The 15,540-nt window shown below is 38.9% G+C and overlaps 2 protein-coding genes across 5 annotated transcripts in view; one reads left to right on the top strand and one right to left on the bottom strand.

The window, feature by feature from the left end:
• Nucleotides 1–15,540, bottom strand: part of Skic3 (SKI3 subunit of superkiller complex) — a 162,935-nt gene that overhangs the window by 12,977 nt on the left and 134,418 nt on the right. The gene's annotated exons all lie outside the window — the stretch shown is intronic.
• The window catches only part of Fam81b (family with sequence similarity 81, member B), a 120,142-nt gene that overhangs the window by 89,064 nt on the left and 15,538 nt on the right, over nucleotides 1–15,540 (top strand). For 3 of the 4 annotated variants that reach the window (XM_039103385.2, XM_039103388.2, XM_039103387.2), the window contains 3 exons: nucleotides 2,311–2,446; nucleotides 8,317–8,512; nucleotides 9,963–10,261. In XM_039103385.2, the coding sequence (XP_038959313.1) occupies nucleotides 2,311–2,446; nucleotides 8,317–8,512; nucleotides 9,963–10,096 (466 nt within the window). In that variant the 3' untranslated portion in view covers nucleotides 10,097–10,261. Of the gene's footprint in view, nucleotides 1–2,310; nucleotides 2,447–8,316; nucleotides 8,513–9,962; nucleotides 10,262–15,540 lie in introns of those variants that run through there. The other variant, XM_039103386.2, reaches the window with a different exon arrangement.

The following is a 15,540-nucleotide window of genomic DNA, read 5'->3' as shown; positions in this document are numbered from 1 at the left end:
GCAAGCCCCCAATTAAATACTTTATAAGACTTGTGTTGGCCATGGTGTCTTTTCATAACAATAAAACAGTGAAGACATGGAGCAAGTGGATGTCACATTAGTTAAAACATTCTCTTTCTCAGGGTGGTTAGAAAAGAGACTTCTGTTTAAAAGGGTGTTACTCAACAGAGAAGTAAGTCTGAATGAATGGAAACCAGGAGCAACCAAAGGAGCAGTCCACAAAGAGGAAACTATTGACCCAAATGGCGCTACCCACATAACATCCATTGAACCTATTTGCCTGATATCTAACAGCAATTAGATATTTGCACAGGTGATTGGGAATCATGACATTAGTAAGCACAAGAAATGAAACTGATTTCATGTTCTTCAATGCCAAAGAACTCAGCTAAATCAAAATAAGTTCTTGTGTCAAAAACTAATGTGGGAAAATTTAGATGAAGATCAGACTTTAATTAACTTACTTTTTCCATTCCTTGCCTATGTGATGCAAGTCAGGGTTTGTCACCTTTAACATTACTGATGGCTTGGTTGCATGACCTTAACTGTATGCCTCAGGAGGATACACAGTAGCAGCCATAGTCTCTGTACACTAAATGCCAATAGCACCTCCCAGTGTTGACAATGAAAATTGTCATCAGACACTAAATAGCCTCTTTTATAGCCACTAGTCTACACAACAATTATTTTACAGCACCTGTTTCGAGGTTGTTGTTTCTTTCTCCTTTTCCTTCCACTCCACTTCTCTCTTTTGTTTTGAGACATCTATCTTAGTCAGGGCTTCTATTTCTGCACAAACAACACGACCAAGAAGTAAGTTGGGGAGGAAAGAGTTTATTCAGCTTAATTCCACGTTGCTGTTCATCACTAATGGAAGTCAGGACTGGAACTCAAGCAGGTCAGGAAGCAGGAGCTGATTCAGAGGCCATAGAGGGATGTTACTTACCGGCTTGCTTCCCTTGGCTTGCTCAGCTTGCTCTCTTATAGAACCCAAGACCACCAGCCCAGGACGGAAAAATGGGCTGGGTCCTCCCTCCTTGATCACTAATTGAGAAAATGCCTTACAGCTGGATCTCATGAGGGCATTTCCTCAAGGGAGGCTTCTTTTCTGTGATAACTCCAGCTTATGCCAAGTTGACACACAAAACTAGCCAGTACAATATCTCAGTCTGCAACCCTGTTTAATCTACAGTGTAATAAGTAGACCAGACTTGCCTCGACCTTGTGAACAATCCTCCTGCACCTGCAGGCAAGCACTAGGAATATAATTGTATGCTAAGGTCAGCTGACATTTTTAATTATGGAACCAAATACTTTTCATGGCAGCTAGAAAGATATACATACGTGCCTGACATCTTAAGTGATGTCAAAGGAAAACATTCACTCCGATTTGTTAAAATCTTCTGTGGTTGTTTAATGATCTTATACTCCATGTCAGAAGCAGTCCCTTTCTGTGCATTCTTTACTTTAGGGTTGGTTGTTTGGGTTCTTCCTTTTGCCATGTGAGTAACTTGGCACAAATCCATCCACTCAGATCCACGGGCTGCAGAGGCGATGACTCTGATGATTTCCGCAGGGAAATCATACACTACCCTAAGCCAGACCTTAGACAGTGCTCTGCTGTGGTATATCTGGGGACTGCCCTCACCTTCCTCTAATGACATTTTTAGTCCTTTCTGTTCTTCTCCGTGCTTCAGGTGGGTCAGCAAACTCAAGCAGCTGAGTCTGACTGAAAGTGATACATTTTATACTCTTGAATACGTTTTTTTAAAGTTATACTGTGTGACCTGTAAATATTTTGTGAAATTTTACTCTGGGTATACAGAGCGTTTGATCAGAGCAGAGCTGTGCTATTTGTTTGTGGATACTCTCCTACCACAGTAGCACCATTCAAGCTATAGGGCCTGAACTATTACAATCTGGTTCTTTACAGAAAGTTTGTCAGTTTCTACTGCAAAGAGACTTGAGCATTTCTTTCCCTCATAAAGAGAACTTCAAGCCTTGAGGGGATTTACACATGGATAACATATGCATTTCTGTATGAGAAAGTTATCATAAGCTACCATTTACCTGCCACCATGTATGTTTGCATTCTGAGGTACACAAAAGACTGCTGACAGTGGCTGGCCTGGACTCCAGCCTAGGGCAGTGCCTACACCTCCCAAGATGTCTCATAAGTATCTGCTCAGGCCCAGAGACATTATCCTACTGCACCTTTTTGGTGCTAAATTTTTAAATTTATTAATTTTATTTATATTTACATTTATTGATTGATTTAGTAAATTCACTTATTAAAATGTTTTTTGTTAGATTTAACTCACTTTCTACAAACATATATGAAGAAGTTGAAAACAATCAAAAATGGACAGAAAACCAGTTTATCAAGTACAGAAAAGACCATCTGGGCCACATGAATGAATGTCTGAAGGTTGTTCAAGAAAAGCTGGTAAGGTGCTACTATTTCCTGAGGTTAACAGCATTGCATGGTGGCTGCCCAAGCCTTGACAGTAATCTCTCTTGTGTGAGAGAGTGCTTGTATTTTAACACCTCTGTAGGAGGCCAGTGCCTACCTCTGGTCCAGGAATCACCTCTCCAGCTGTGGAAATCTACATTTACTAGTATATGCTCTCTCTGTACCAAAATAACTTGAAGAAATTTTCTTTTTCAAGAAGAGGAGGAGCAGCAACAACAGCAACAGCAGCAAGAGCAACAACAAAGCACACTCAGACCAAACTGAAGAATCTTGTTTGGGGTGCTCTGTTAGAAATCTGAGGCCCGGGGTTGGGGATTTAGCTCAGTGGTAGAGCGCTTGCCTAGCAAGCGCAAGGCCCTGGGTTTGGTCCCCAGCTCCGGAAAAAAAGAAAAGGAAAAAAAAAAAACCAAAAAAAGAAATCTGAGGCCCTAGTAAGATCACCAGTGGAAGGGGAAGCCCTTGGTCCTGCTAAGACTGAACCCCCAGTGAACGTGATTGTTGGGGGGAGGGCGGTAATGGGAGGAGGATGGGGAGGAGAACACCCATAAAGAAGGGGAGGGGGAGAGGTTAGGGGGATGTTGACCTGGAAACCGGGAAAGGAATAACAATTGAAATGTAAATAAGAAATACTCAAGTTAATAATAAAAAAATAAAAAATAAAATAAAAAGAAAAAAAATGTGCATTTTCCCAACTTTGAAAGAATGGTGACCAGAGGTAGATGTTCAGGTGAGTGACTAAATAGTACTTCTCCACTATCCTTCCAATTTGGGGAAACAAACTTGCTAATTTTATCAAGTTCAGAGATCTTTGCAATCCTGGAACAATATTGACTTGATCATTATCATAGACTATGGCATATGAGCTGTCAATGTTATGTATTTCATTTTGTCATTTATAAATATACACGAGCAGGATTGATCTGGAACTTTCTGCTCATGAAGAGTCCTTATCTGTTTGTTAGCAAGCAAAGCCCGGAAAGTGTATTTTGGCCTAATCCTTGAAAAAGTTTGTGTATTGTTAGAATGATGCTTTTGCTTACAGCCTGAAAGAATTCACTGATTAAAGTGGTTGTGCTGATTTCAAAAAAAAGAAAGAAAGAAAGAAATCTGAGGCTCTAGACAAATTTTCTAGGTGACACTTGACCTCATGACAGTTTGAAAGCTTCTGGAAAACAAAATTTACCCTATTTGAGATCTATTACTAGTGCAGAGTTATTTGTTATTGCTTTTTTTTTCTTTGTTTTTTCTTACTATGTAGCTCTGGTTGTCGTGGAACTTGCTATACACATCAGGCAGGCCTGGAGTTCACTGAGATCTGCCTGTTTCTCTCTACCTCCTAAGTGCTGAGATCAAAGGTGTATGCCACCATGCCTGGCATAGATCCAAAGTTTTAAAAACTCTTTTCTCAATCACACCCTGTGAAGCAAGTCCACATCTTCAGAGTGAGGCTGACACAGCATATACAAACATACCTGTGTGTAGACTTCCCTCTCTCATTGCTGCTGGAATCCCAAGTTCTCCAAAAAGGGCAGCTCACAATCATGATGGTAGACCATGGCTGCCTGCCACGAAAACTGTACAAATAAGATGGCCTGAGAACTTCATTCAGTGGGACTGTCAGCAACACAGTAAACAATGTCTCTAGCCCACACCTGAGTCTGCACATAACTGAACAAGGTACAGGCCAAGAGCTGAACACAAACATCAGCTTTATTGTGACTGTGGCTATCAAAGTCTGGATAGTTAGATTCATGACTGCCAAGTGAGCCTGCTAGTTCAACTCCCAAAGTACCCAAAACCCTCTACCACTTATAAGCAGTATAATGGGTGAGCCTAGGTCATCATGGGAGGAAGAGAGAAACTGACTTCACCATTCCTAAAGCAAGAAGCAGAAAATAGGCATGGCACTTGTGCCCAATCTCTCCTCCTTGATTCTCTGTGGAACTCCCTTAGGTCTAAGGCTGTTCACTGCACCCATACTCACCCCCTAGAATCACTTCGTGAGCATTTCTACTGTACTAATTCCCGAGTTCCATTATACACCAATTAAATTAGAGCTCATAGGGGAGGGGTATGACCTAGATTTAAAAACCAGAGCTTGGAGTCAACATTTACATCGATTGGGGTACACGTGGAGATGTGAGGTTCTATAAAGATTAGTTATAATGCTTAGAAGCACATCCAAGGAGCTTAGACAAAGTGGTGTCTGTTATCTTTCTTTGTAATACTTCTTTAAACATCAGACCAACATTCCAAAACTTCCAGGCACATCAGCCCCTCTACATAATGTGTAGTGTTACAAAAGAATTACAAAGACAAACTAAGCAGTTGACTCTCACGCTTAGGAGGACAGTTGGAGAAATACAATGTTCATGTTCTCTATGAGGAAAACGGTGGTTTCTTTTGTTGTTGTTGTTGTTGTTTTTTATCCTTATTAAATTGGATATTTCTTATTTACATTTGAAATGTTATTCCCATTCCTGGTTTCCACACCAACATCCCCCTGCCTTACCCCTCCCCTCCTATATATGTGTTCCCCTCCCCATCCTCCCATAACCTCCCTCCCCCCAAGAATCCCGTTCACTGGGGGTCCAGCCTTGGCAGGACCAAAGGCTTCCCCTTCCACTGGTGCCTTTACTAGGCTATTCATTGCTACCTATGCAGTCCGAGCCCAGGGTAGGTCCATATATAGTCTATGGGTAGTGGCTTAGTCCCTGGAAGCTCTGGTTGGTTGGCATTGTTCTTTATATGGGGTCTCAAGCCTCTTCAGCTCTTTCTGTCCTTTCTCTGATTCCTTCAACGGGGGTCCTGTTCTCAGTTCAGTGGTTTGCTGCTGGCATTTTCCTATGTATTTGCTGTATTCTGGCTGTGTCTCTCAGGAGAAATCTACATCCGGTCCCTGTCAGCCTGCACTTCTTTGCTTCATCCATCTTATCTAGTTTGGTGGCTGTATATGTATGGGCCACATGTGGGGCAGGCTCTGAATGAGCTTTCCTTCAGACTCTGTTCTAAACTTTGCCTCCCTATCCCCTCCTAAGGGTATTCTTGTTCCCCTTTTAAAGAAGGAGTGGAGCATCCACATTTTGGTCATCATTCTGGAGTTTCATGTGTTCTGTGCATAAAGGGTAATTCAACTATTTGGGCTAATAGCCACTTATCAATGAGTGCATACCATGTGTGTTTTTCTGTGATTGGGTTACCTCACTCAGGATGATATTTTCCAGTTCCATCCAATTGCCTATGATTTTCATAAAGTCATTGTTTTTGATAGCTGAGTAGTTCTCCATTGTGTAGATGTACCACATTTTCTGTATCCATTCCTCTGTTGAAGGGCATTTGGGTTCTTTCCAGCTTCTGGCTATTATAAATAAGGCTGCTATGAACATAGTGGAGCACGTGTCTTTGTTTTATGTTGGCGCATCTTTTGGGTATATGCCCAAGAGAGGTATAGCTGGTTTCTCAGGTATTTCAATGTCCAATTTTCTGAGGAATCTCCAGACTGATTTCCAGAATGGTTGTACCAGTATGCAGTCCCACCAACAATGGAGGAGTGTTCCTCTTTCTCTACATCCTTGCCAGCATCTGCTGTCACCTGAGTTTTTGATCTTAGCCATTCTGACTGGTGTGAGGTGGAATCTCAGGGTTGTTTTGATTTGCACTTCTCTGAGGACTAAGGATGTTGAACATTTCTTTAGGTGCTTCTCAGCCATTCGATATTCCTCAGCTGTGAATTCCTTGTTTAGCTCTAAACCTCATTTTTTAAAATACGGATATTGTTTCCCTGCAGTCTAACTTCATGAGTTTTTTGTATATTTTGGATATAAGCCCTCTATCAGTTGTAGGGGTTGGTTGCCGTTTTGTCAATTGAGTCCATTGACGTTGAGAGATATTAAGAAATAGTGATTGTTGCTTCTTGTTATCTTCATATTTGGAGCTGGGATTATGTTTGTGTGCTTGTCTTCTCTGTTTTCTTGCAAAACATTAGTTTCTTGCTTTTTCTAGAGTGTTGCTTGCCTCCTTGTGTTGAGCTTCACCGTTTATTATCCTTTGTAAGGCTGGGTTTATAGAAACATATTGTGTAAATTTGGTTTTCTCATGGAATATCTTGGTTTCTCAATCTATGTTAATTGAGAGTTTTGCTGGATACGGTAACCTGAGCTGGCATTTGTGTTCTCTTAGGGTCTGTATAACATCTGTCCAGGATCTTCTGGCTTTCATAGTCTCTGGTGAGAAATCTGGTGTGATTCTGATAGGTCTGCCTTTATATGTTACTTGGCCTTTCTCCCTTACTGCTTTTAATAGTTTTTCTTTGTTTTGTGCATTTGGTGTTTTGACTATTATGTGACAGGAGGAGTTTCTTTTCTGGTCCAATCTATTTTGAGTTCTGTAGGTTCCTTGTATGTTTATGGGCATCTCTTTCTTTAGGTTAGGGAAGTTTTCTTCTATGATTTTGTTGAAGATATTTAGTGGTCCTTTGAGTTGGGAGTCTTTACTTTCTTCTGTACCTATTATCCTTAGGTTTGATCTTTTCATTGTGTTCTGGATTTCCTGTATGTTTTGGGCCAGTAACTTTTTCCATTTTACATTATCTTTGACAGTTGTGTTGATGATTTCTATGGAATCTTCTGCTCCTGAGATTCTCTCTTCTATCCCTTGTATTCTGTTGGTGATGTTTGTATGTATGGCTCCTTGTCTCTTCCTTTGGTTTTCTATCTCCAGGGTTGTTTCCCTTTGTGCTTTTTTTATTGTTTCTATTTCCATTTTCAATTACTTCACCTATTTGTATTTTCCTGTAATTCTTTCAGGCATTTTTGTGTTTCCTCTCTAACGGCTTCTACTTGTTTACTTGTGTCTTCCTGCATTTCTCTAAGGGAGTTCTTCATGTCTTTCTTGAAATCCTCCATCATCATGATCAAATGTGATTTTAAATCTACATCTTGATTTTCTGGTGTGTTTGGATATTCAGTGTTTGCTTTGGTGGGAGAATTGTGCTCTGATGATGCCATGTAGTCTTGGTTTCTGTTGCTTGGATTCCTGCATTTGCCTCTCACCATCAGGTTGTCTCTGGTGTTACTTTGCTTTGATATTTCTGACAGTGACTTGCCCATCCTATACGCCTGTGTGTCAGGAGTGCTATAGACCTGCTTTCCTGTTTTCTTTCAGCCAGTTATGAGAACAGAGTGTTCTGCTTTCAGGCATGTAGTCATTCCTGTCCTCTGGCTTTCAGCTGTCCCTGTGGGCCTGCCCCTACTTCTCCTGGGTCCCTGTGCACAGGGGGTCCAGATGGCGCTAGGTGTTTTCCTCTAGAATCAGAAATGTGGGAAGAGAATAGTTTCCTCTGGTTTCCCAGGCCTGTCTGCCCCTCTGAAGGTCTAGCTCTCCCTTCCATGGGATTTGGGTGCAGGGAGCTCTTTGACAGGGTCTCTTCACATCTGGGCATAGTCTGGACCACAGGGCTCCTGCAGCTTGACTACCATATCTTCCTGTGCCCAGAGGACATTTACACTTTCCTCTTTGGCCAGGGATGTGGAAAAAGGTGGGCAGAAGTGGCCTTCTCTCCTGCCCTGCAGTCTCAGGATTGCCCACACATCTGGGTCATTAGCTCTCTCTCCCATGGGGTTTGGGAGCAGGGAGCTGTGGGCTGGGGCCAGCGAGGTTTGGGCACCAACTCAATAGCAGTTTCAGCTCAACAGCAGTTTCTTTAAGCTGAAGCATGAATCCATTCTGCTGCTCTTGTCTGAAGTGTTATCACATGATCTCTCTCTCTCTCTCTCTCTCTCTCTCTCTCTCTCTCTCTCTCTCTCTCTCATTTATTTATTTAATTTTTATTTATTTATTTTAAGGAAAAGTCTGAGAATAAGATGGAAGAAAAAATGCTGCAACTTTCAAGCAAGTTGGAGAATTTTATTAACTCCCAGAAACAGGAGGCAGAAGTAAACAAAGTGAAAGCCATAGAAAATAAAGTGTCCAAGAAAATGTGCCAAATAGAGAAGCGGATCTGGGGGGAACTAGAGAAAATGCAAAATGACTATCAATCAGGTGAGCAAAAATCATACGGCCTATCCTCCTTCCCATCCCCCTTCTGTTCCCAAGTATCTATTTTCACTGGGTCTGGTCATTAGTGACATCATCATGCATTTAATCTGGTGTCCCAAAACATCTTACAGGAGGTTGGCATAATACTCAAGGCACATACATAAGTAGACGGTTCTTTGTTTACACTTGACCATGTCTTATGCCTGCCATTGTTGTGAGATGCTTTACTTACTAAGATCTTTGGATCTGTAAGATGGCAAGTTCTTGGGCTCACCAAAAAATTGACTGTGGCTCCATTATGAACTTAGGAGACTAAGTCAAATGGCCTTCTCATCGAACTGCAGGTAGTGGTGCTAGACAGATATTAGCTTGGCAACTTGACCTTGACAAGTGAGGAAGAGATGAATTAACAGAGTCCTTGTAATAACTTTTTCCTCTTAAGAGGCTAAAGGAAGCAGAGTCCAGGTGAGCTGACTTCAAAAAGAATTTATTTGAAAGGCTTATCTAATTCAAATGCCATCTGCCTTGAGTCACAATTCTGAAGAATATAAGGTTCCTTTATTAGAGAAAGCTGTGTTGTGTCCTTCAGGGCTTAGAAAAATATGTGTAAATTCCACAAAGCCTTGGTCCCACAGAGATGCACTGGAGGTGCCTCCTTCTACCCAGTGTTCTTGGCACATAAGTGAACATGCTGCCTACAGAAAGTAACCCTCACAGCCCCACCTCCTACAGCCATAGCCACACCTCCTACTGTGACCAGGAATCATATCCCAGACTCAAATGACTCTTCCAAAAAGAGACCCTCTTCATATTTCATTTCAGTATCCGTTTCCTATTTAATTATACTCATTGTTGCTTAGGACGAGTAGAAGAGAGTTTTTCAGCCTTTGTTTTTATTTTACTAAGTGGAGGTTCTAGCAAAGAGAGACTACAAATGAGTACTCCTTTATATTTTGAATAAAAAGATGTTGATAAGCAACTATGTAGAAGACCTCAAGATGTAGGTTCTGAGCTTGTGGCCTGACAAGTCTGTGGCTATCAGGGAATAAACATGAAAACAAGTAGGAAGTTGCAAGAGGGACAAGGACAGCAGGCCTTTTTAGCTCCTCCAAGTTGCTTACTTGTTAAGGGGATAACAAGAATTTTTTTGAAACCCACAAATCTTTTTACAAAGCCTATAGAAAGAAGAAAATATTTTAAAGTTCTTCTGAAAGTTATTTTACTACCCAGTATGCTTACAGAGAGGGGGGAAAAGGTATTCATAATAAAGCCAGATCCAGTTAAGCTACTATGAGCTAATTTGTCTGTATATTTTTAGATGTGTCTTAATGGACTTTAATGTTATTTGAATTAAAGGTTGATCAATTATGGAAGTACTGATGAAGAGCACATTTGCGGATGGGGGAGATACAATGCATTGTTTTAGTATATCTGTTCTCCTTTCCTCTTCTAGGATTTAAATCAATCCACGACTCCCTCAATTCTCTCCAACAAATACAGAAAACAAAGATGGATTTAGAGAAATATAAAGTACAGAAAGACCTAAAGAAATTACAGCGTAAAATAGTGGAACTCCAAGAAGTATAACTTTGAAGGCACTTTCTTTCCAGCAGCAGGTGCAAGGGTTGGTTGGGAAAAGTTGTGAAGAAGAAAATTAATATCTTTAGGATATTACTACTGGTGTTTCTTATCACCACTAAAGTAAATAGACATTTCAGGAGGAAAAAACACAAAATAAATCAAAAAGCTTCATGATGCCTTTAATTTCTTAATGAAAAATTAAGAAATTTGTTTTCATGCATGCATTATTTTTTTGTTTGTTTTTTTGTTTTTTCCAGAACTGAAGACCAAACCCAAGGCCTTGCACTTGCTAGGCAAGCGCTCTACCACTGAGCTAAATCCCCAATCTTTTTTCTTTTTTTCTTTTTTTTGCTTTGTTGTATTTTTATTTGCACACAAGTAAGAAAAACATAGTCTGTATTGTGAACCACATGAATTTAGTAAGTTCAGGTATATGGCAAACCCAGTAGATGACTGATTATGTCTGAAAATATTGTAACTACTATATGGTTACAATTCATTGCTATAATATGAATTTTGTCCATTATTGTAAAACATATCTATGTTTTAAAAATCTCATTTACCATTAGCATTTGAGATCAAAATAGCTTATAGATTCATGATAAAATATTCCATAAATTCTAAGATCAACATTTGTGGGACATACATATCAGAGGGATAATTTATAATTTCTGACCCAGAAAATTCTCTTTTCTAAAAATACTACGTCTATAGTAATTCTGACTTATGCATATTTAAAATGAATTTTCATTGCACTCAATGTATCAGAATTGTACTAACACCTGAAAATAAAATGACGTACTAGCTTCCACTGAAAAACCTCCACAATATTTGGCCTAGATACTAAATCAGAAGTACATCAAAAACATTGGTTTCCTGTAAAACTAAAACACACAGCCCAAGTACAGAGCTGTTATAGTTTTATTTCTGCTCCTGTGATAAAATACCCTAACAAAAAGCAACTTTAAGGGAGAAAGGATTTATTTGGGTTGCAATTCATTGTAGAGAAATCAAGCAGCAGGAATTTGAAGCAGCTTGTCCTACCATATCCATAGTTATGAACAGAGACAAATAAATGCATAAATATTTCTCATTCTTACTCGTGTTCAGCTGTCTCCACTCTTTTACAGTCCATGACCCCTGCCTAAGAAATGTTACCACCCATAGTGGGCATGCTCTTTCCATATCGATTAATTTAAAACATCTCCCTACAAATGCATTCACATGCCAACTAAACTACAGATAATGTCTCTCTGAGTTGCTCTTTCTGGGTGAGTCCTAATTGTGTCAAGTTGACAATCAAAGCTAATCATTACAGGAACTATCAGAATTAGGCATTTTTATTCATGAAAAATAAAACTTTGTGGCATACACTGTGGACTAATTTCTACCCACAGGTTTTATAAACCTGACAAGGGAACCCATTAATAGATTTAGGAACCTTCCTTGGTTTGTCAATTTCTAAAAACAGTAGCAATTTCTCCCATAATAAAGCAATTTTAACACCCAAACATTTCATCTACACCCACTTTCCTAATATTTTAAGATGTAGAACATCTCTACTTACCGTTATTAGTGTATACACAGCATATAATGTATAGTTCTGTTTCACTGATCTATGTGCCTGTCTCTGTATCAATACCATACAGTTTTTATGACTATTGCTCTGTAGTACTGCTTGAAGTCAGGGATAGTGATTCCCCCAGAAGTTCTTTTATTATTGAGTATAGTTGTCACTATCCTGGATTTTTGTTATTCCAAATGAATTTGAAAATTGATTTTCCTATCTCTATAAAGAATTGAGTAGGAATTTTGATGGGGATTACATTGGATCTGTAGACTGCTTTTGACAAAGTGGCCATCTTTACTATATTAATCCTGCCAATCCATGAGCATGGAAGGTTTTCATATCTTCTGAGATCATCCTCAATTTCTTTAGAGATTTGAAGTTCTTGTCATACAGATCTTTCACTTCCTTAGTTAAACTCACGCCAAGATATTTTATATTATTTGGTATTATTGTGAATGGTGTCATTTCCCTAATTTCGTTCTCAGTCTTTAAGTAGAAGAAGGCTACTCATTTGTTTAAGTTAATTTTATACCCAGCCATTTTGCTGAAGTTGTTTATCAGGTTAAGTAGTTCTCTGGTGGAACTCTGGGGTCACTTAAGTATATATACTATCATATCATCTGCAAATAGTGATATTTTGATTTCTTCCCTTCCAATTTGTATCCCTTTGACCTCCTTTTGCTGTCTAATTGCTCTGGCCAGGACTGCGAGGACTATATTGAATGAGTAGAGGGAGAGTGGGCAGCCTTGTCTAGTCCCTGATTTTAGTGATATTGCTTCAAGTTTCTCTCCATTTAGTTTGATCTTGGCTACTGGTTTGCTGGCTTTTACTATGTTTAGATATGGGCCTTGAATTCCTATTCTTTCCAGGATTTTTATCATGAAGGGGTGTTGGATTTTGTCAAATGCTTTCTCAGCATCTAATGAAATGATCATGGGGTTCTTATGTTTGAGCTTGTTTATATAGTGGATTACATTGGTGGATTTTTCATATATTAAACCATCCCTGCATTCCTGGGATGAAGCCTACTTTGATCATGATGGATGGTCATTTTCATGTGTTCTTGGATTCAGTTTGTAAAAATTTTATTGAGTATTTTTTCATCAATATTCATGAGGGAAATTGGTCTGAAGTTCTCTTTCTTTGTTGGGTCTTTGTATGATTTTGGTATAAGAGTAATTGTGATTTCATAGAAGGAATTTGCTCCACCTGTTTCTATTTTGTGGAATAGTTTGGACAGTATTGGTATGAGGTCTTCTGTGAAGGTCTGATAGAATTTTGCACTAATTCTGTTCCTGGGCTCCTTTTGATTGGGAGACTTTTAATAACCGCTTCTCTTTCTTTAGGAGTTATGGGGTTGTTTAGATTTATTTGTTACTGATTTATCTTTGGTACCTGGTATCTGTCAAGAAAATTGTCCGTTTCCTCCAGATTTTCCAGTTTTGTTGAATATAGGCTTTGTACTAGGAACCAATGATTTTTTTTAATTTTGTCAGATTCTGTTATGTCTTCCTTATCATTTTTGATTTTGTTAATTTGGATATACACTCTGACCTCTGGTTAGTCTGGCTAAGGGTTTATCTATCTTGTTAATTTTCTAAAGAATCAGCTCCAGGTTTTGTTGATTCTTTGTATAGTCCTTTTCGTTTCTACTTGGTTGATTTCAGCTCTGAGTTTGATTATTTCCTGTCTTCTACTCCTCTTGGGTTTGTTTGTTTATTTATTTATGTATTTTGTTCTAGAGTTTTTAGGTGTGATGTCAAGCTGCTGACATATGTTCTTTCTTGTTTCTTTTTGCAGGTACTAAGAGCTATGAGTTTTCCTGTTAGCACAGCTTTCATTGTGTCCCATAAATATGGGAACATTGTATCTTCATTTTCATTAAATTCTAAGAAGTCTTTAATTTCTTTCTTTATTTCTTCCTTGACCAAGTTGTCATTGAGTAGAACATTGTTCAACTTCCATGTATATGTGGGCTTTCTGTCATTATTGTTGTTATTGAAGAACAGTCTTAGTGCATGGTGATCTCAAAGGATGCATAGGATTATTTCTATCTTTCTGTATCTGTTGAGGCCTGTTTTGTGACCAATTATATGGCCAATTTTGGAGAAGGTACCATGAGGTGCTGAGAAGAAGGTATATCCTTTTGTTTTAGGATGGAATATTCTATAAATATCTGTTAAGTCCATTTGGTTCATAACTTCTGTTAGTTTCTCTATGTCTCTGTTTCTGTTTCCACGATCTGTCCACTGATAAGAGTGGGGTGTTGAAATCCCCTATTATTGTGTGAGATGCAATGTGTGCTTTTGAGCTTTAGTAAGGTTTCTTTTATGTATGTAGGTTCCCTGGCATTTGGAGCATAGATATTTAGGATTGAGAGTTCATCTTGGTGGATTTTTCCTTTGATGAATATGAAATGTCCTTCCTTATCTTTTTTGATGACTTTTGGTTGAAAATAGATTTTATTCGATATTAGAATGGCTACTCCAGCTTGCTCCTTCAGACCATTTGCTTGGAAAGTTGTTTTCCAGCCTTTTACTCTGAGGCAGTGTCTGTCTTTTTCTCTGAAGTGTGTTTCCTGCATGCAGCAAAATGCTGGGTCCTCTTTTCGTATCCAGTCTGTTAGTCTATGTCTTTTTATCGGGGAATTGAGTCTGTTGATGTTGAGAGATATTAAGCAATAGTGATTGTAGCTTCCTGTTATTTTTGTTGTTAGAGGTGGAATTATGTTTGTTTGTCTCTCTTTTGGTTTCATTGCAAGGAAATTATATTCTTGCTTTCTGTACAGTGTAATTTCTCTCCTTGTGTTAGAGTTTTCCATCTATTATCCTTTGTAGGGCTGGATTTGTGGAAAGATATTGTGGAAATTTGGTTTTTTTCATGGAATATCTTGGTCTCTCCATCTATGTTAATTGAGAGTTTTGCTGGATACAATAACTTGGGCTGGCATTTGTGTTCTCTTAGGATCTGTATGACATCTGTCCAGGATCTTCTGACTTTCATAGTCTCTGGCGAGAAGTCTGGTGTAATTCTGATAGGTCTGCCTTTATATGTCACTTGACCTTTTCCCCTTACTGCTTTTAATATTCTTTCTTTGTTTTGTGCATTTGATGTTTTGACTACTATGTGACAGGAGGAGTTTCTTTTCTGGTCCAATCTATTTGGAGTTCTGTAGGCTTCTTGTATGTTTATGGGCATCTCTTTCTTTATGTTAGAGAAGTTTTCTTCCATGATTCTATTGAAGATATTTACTGACTCTTTAAGTTGGAAGTCTTCACTTTCTTCTATACCTGTTATCCATATGTTTGATCTTCTCATTGTGTCCTGGGTTTCCTGTATGTTTTGGGTTAGCAACTTTTTGCGTTTTACATTATTTTTGACAGTTGTGTCGATGTTTTCTATGGTATCTTCTGCCCCTCAGATTCTCTCTTCTATCCCTTGTACTCTGTTGGTGATGTTTGTATGTACGGCTCCTTGTGTCTTTGGTTTTCTATCTCCAGGGTTGTCTCACTTTGTGCTTTCTTTATTGTTTCTATTTCCATTTTCAATTTCTTCACCTGTTTGTGTTTTCCTGTAATTCTTTGAGGGATTTTTGTGCTTCCTCTCTAAGGGCTTCTACTTGTGTTTTCCTGCATTTCTTTAAGGGAGTTCTTTATGTCTTTTTTTTTTTTTTGGTTCTTTTTTTTTTTTTTCGGAGCTGGGGACCGAACCCAGGGCCTTGCGCTTCCTAGGTAAGCGCTCTACCACTGAGCTAAATCCCCAGCCCCTCTTTATGTCTTTATTAAAGTCCTCCATCATTATCAAAAAATGTGATTTTTAAATCTAAATCTTGCTTTACTGGTGTGTTTGGATATCTAGTATTTTCTTTGGTGGGAGAAC

Source organism: Rattus norvegicus, chromosome 2, assembly GCF_036323735.1.
Source record: "Rattus norvegicus strain BN/NHsdMcwi chromosome 2, GRCr8, whole genome shotgun sequence".
Taxonomy (NCBI): Eukaryota; Metazoa; Chordata; class Mammalia; order Rodentia; family Muridae; genus Rattus; species Rattus norvegicus.
Note: the sequence above shows the minus strand (reverse complement) of the source record. Positions and strands in the feature narration are given on the sequence as shown.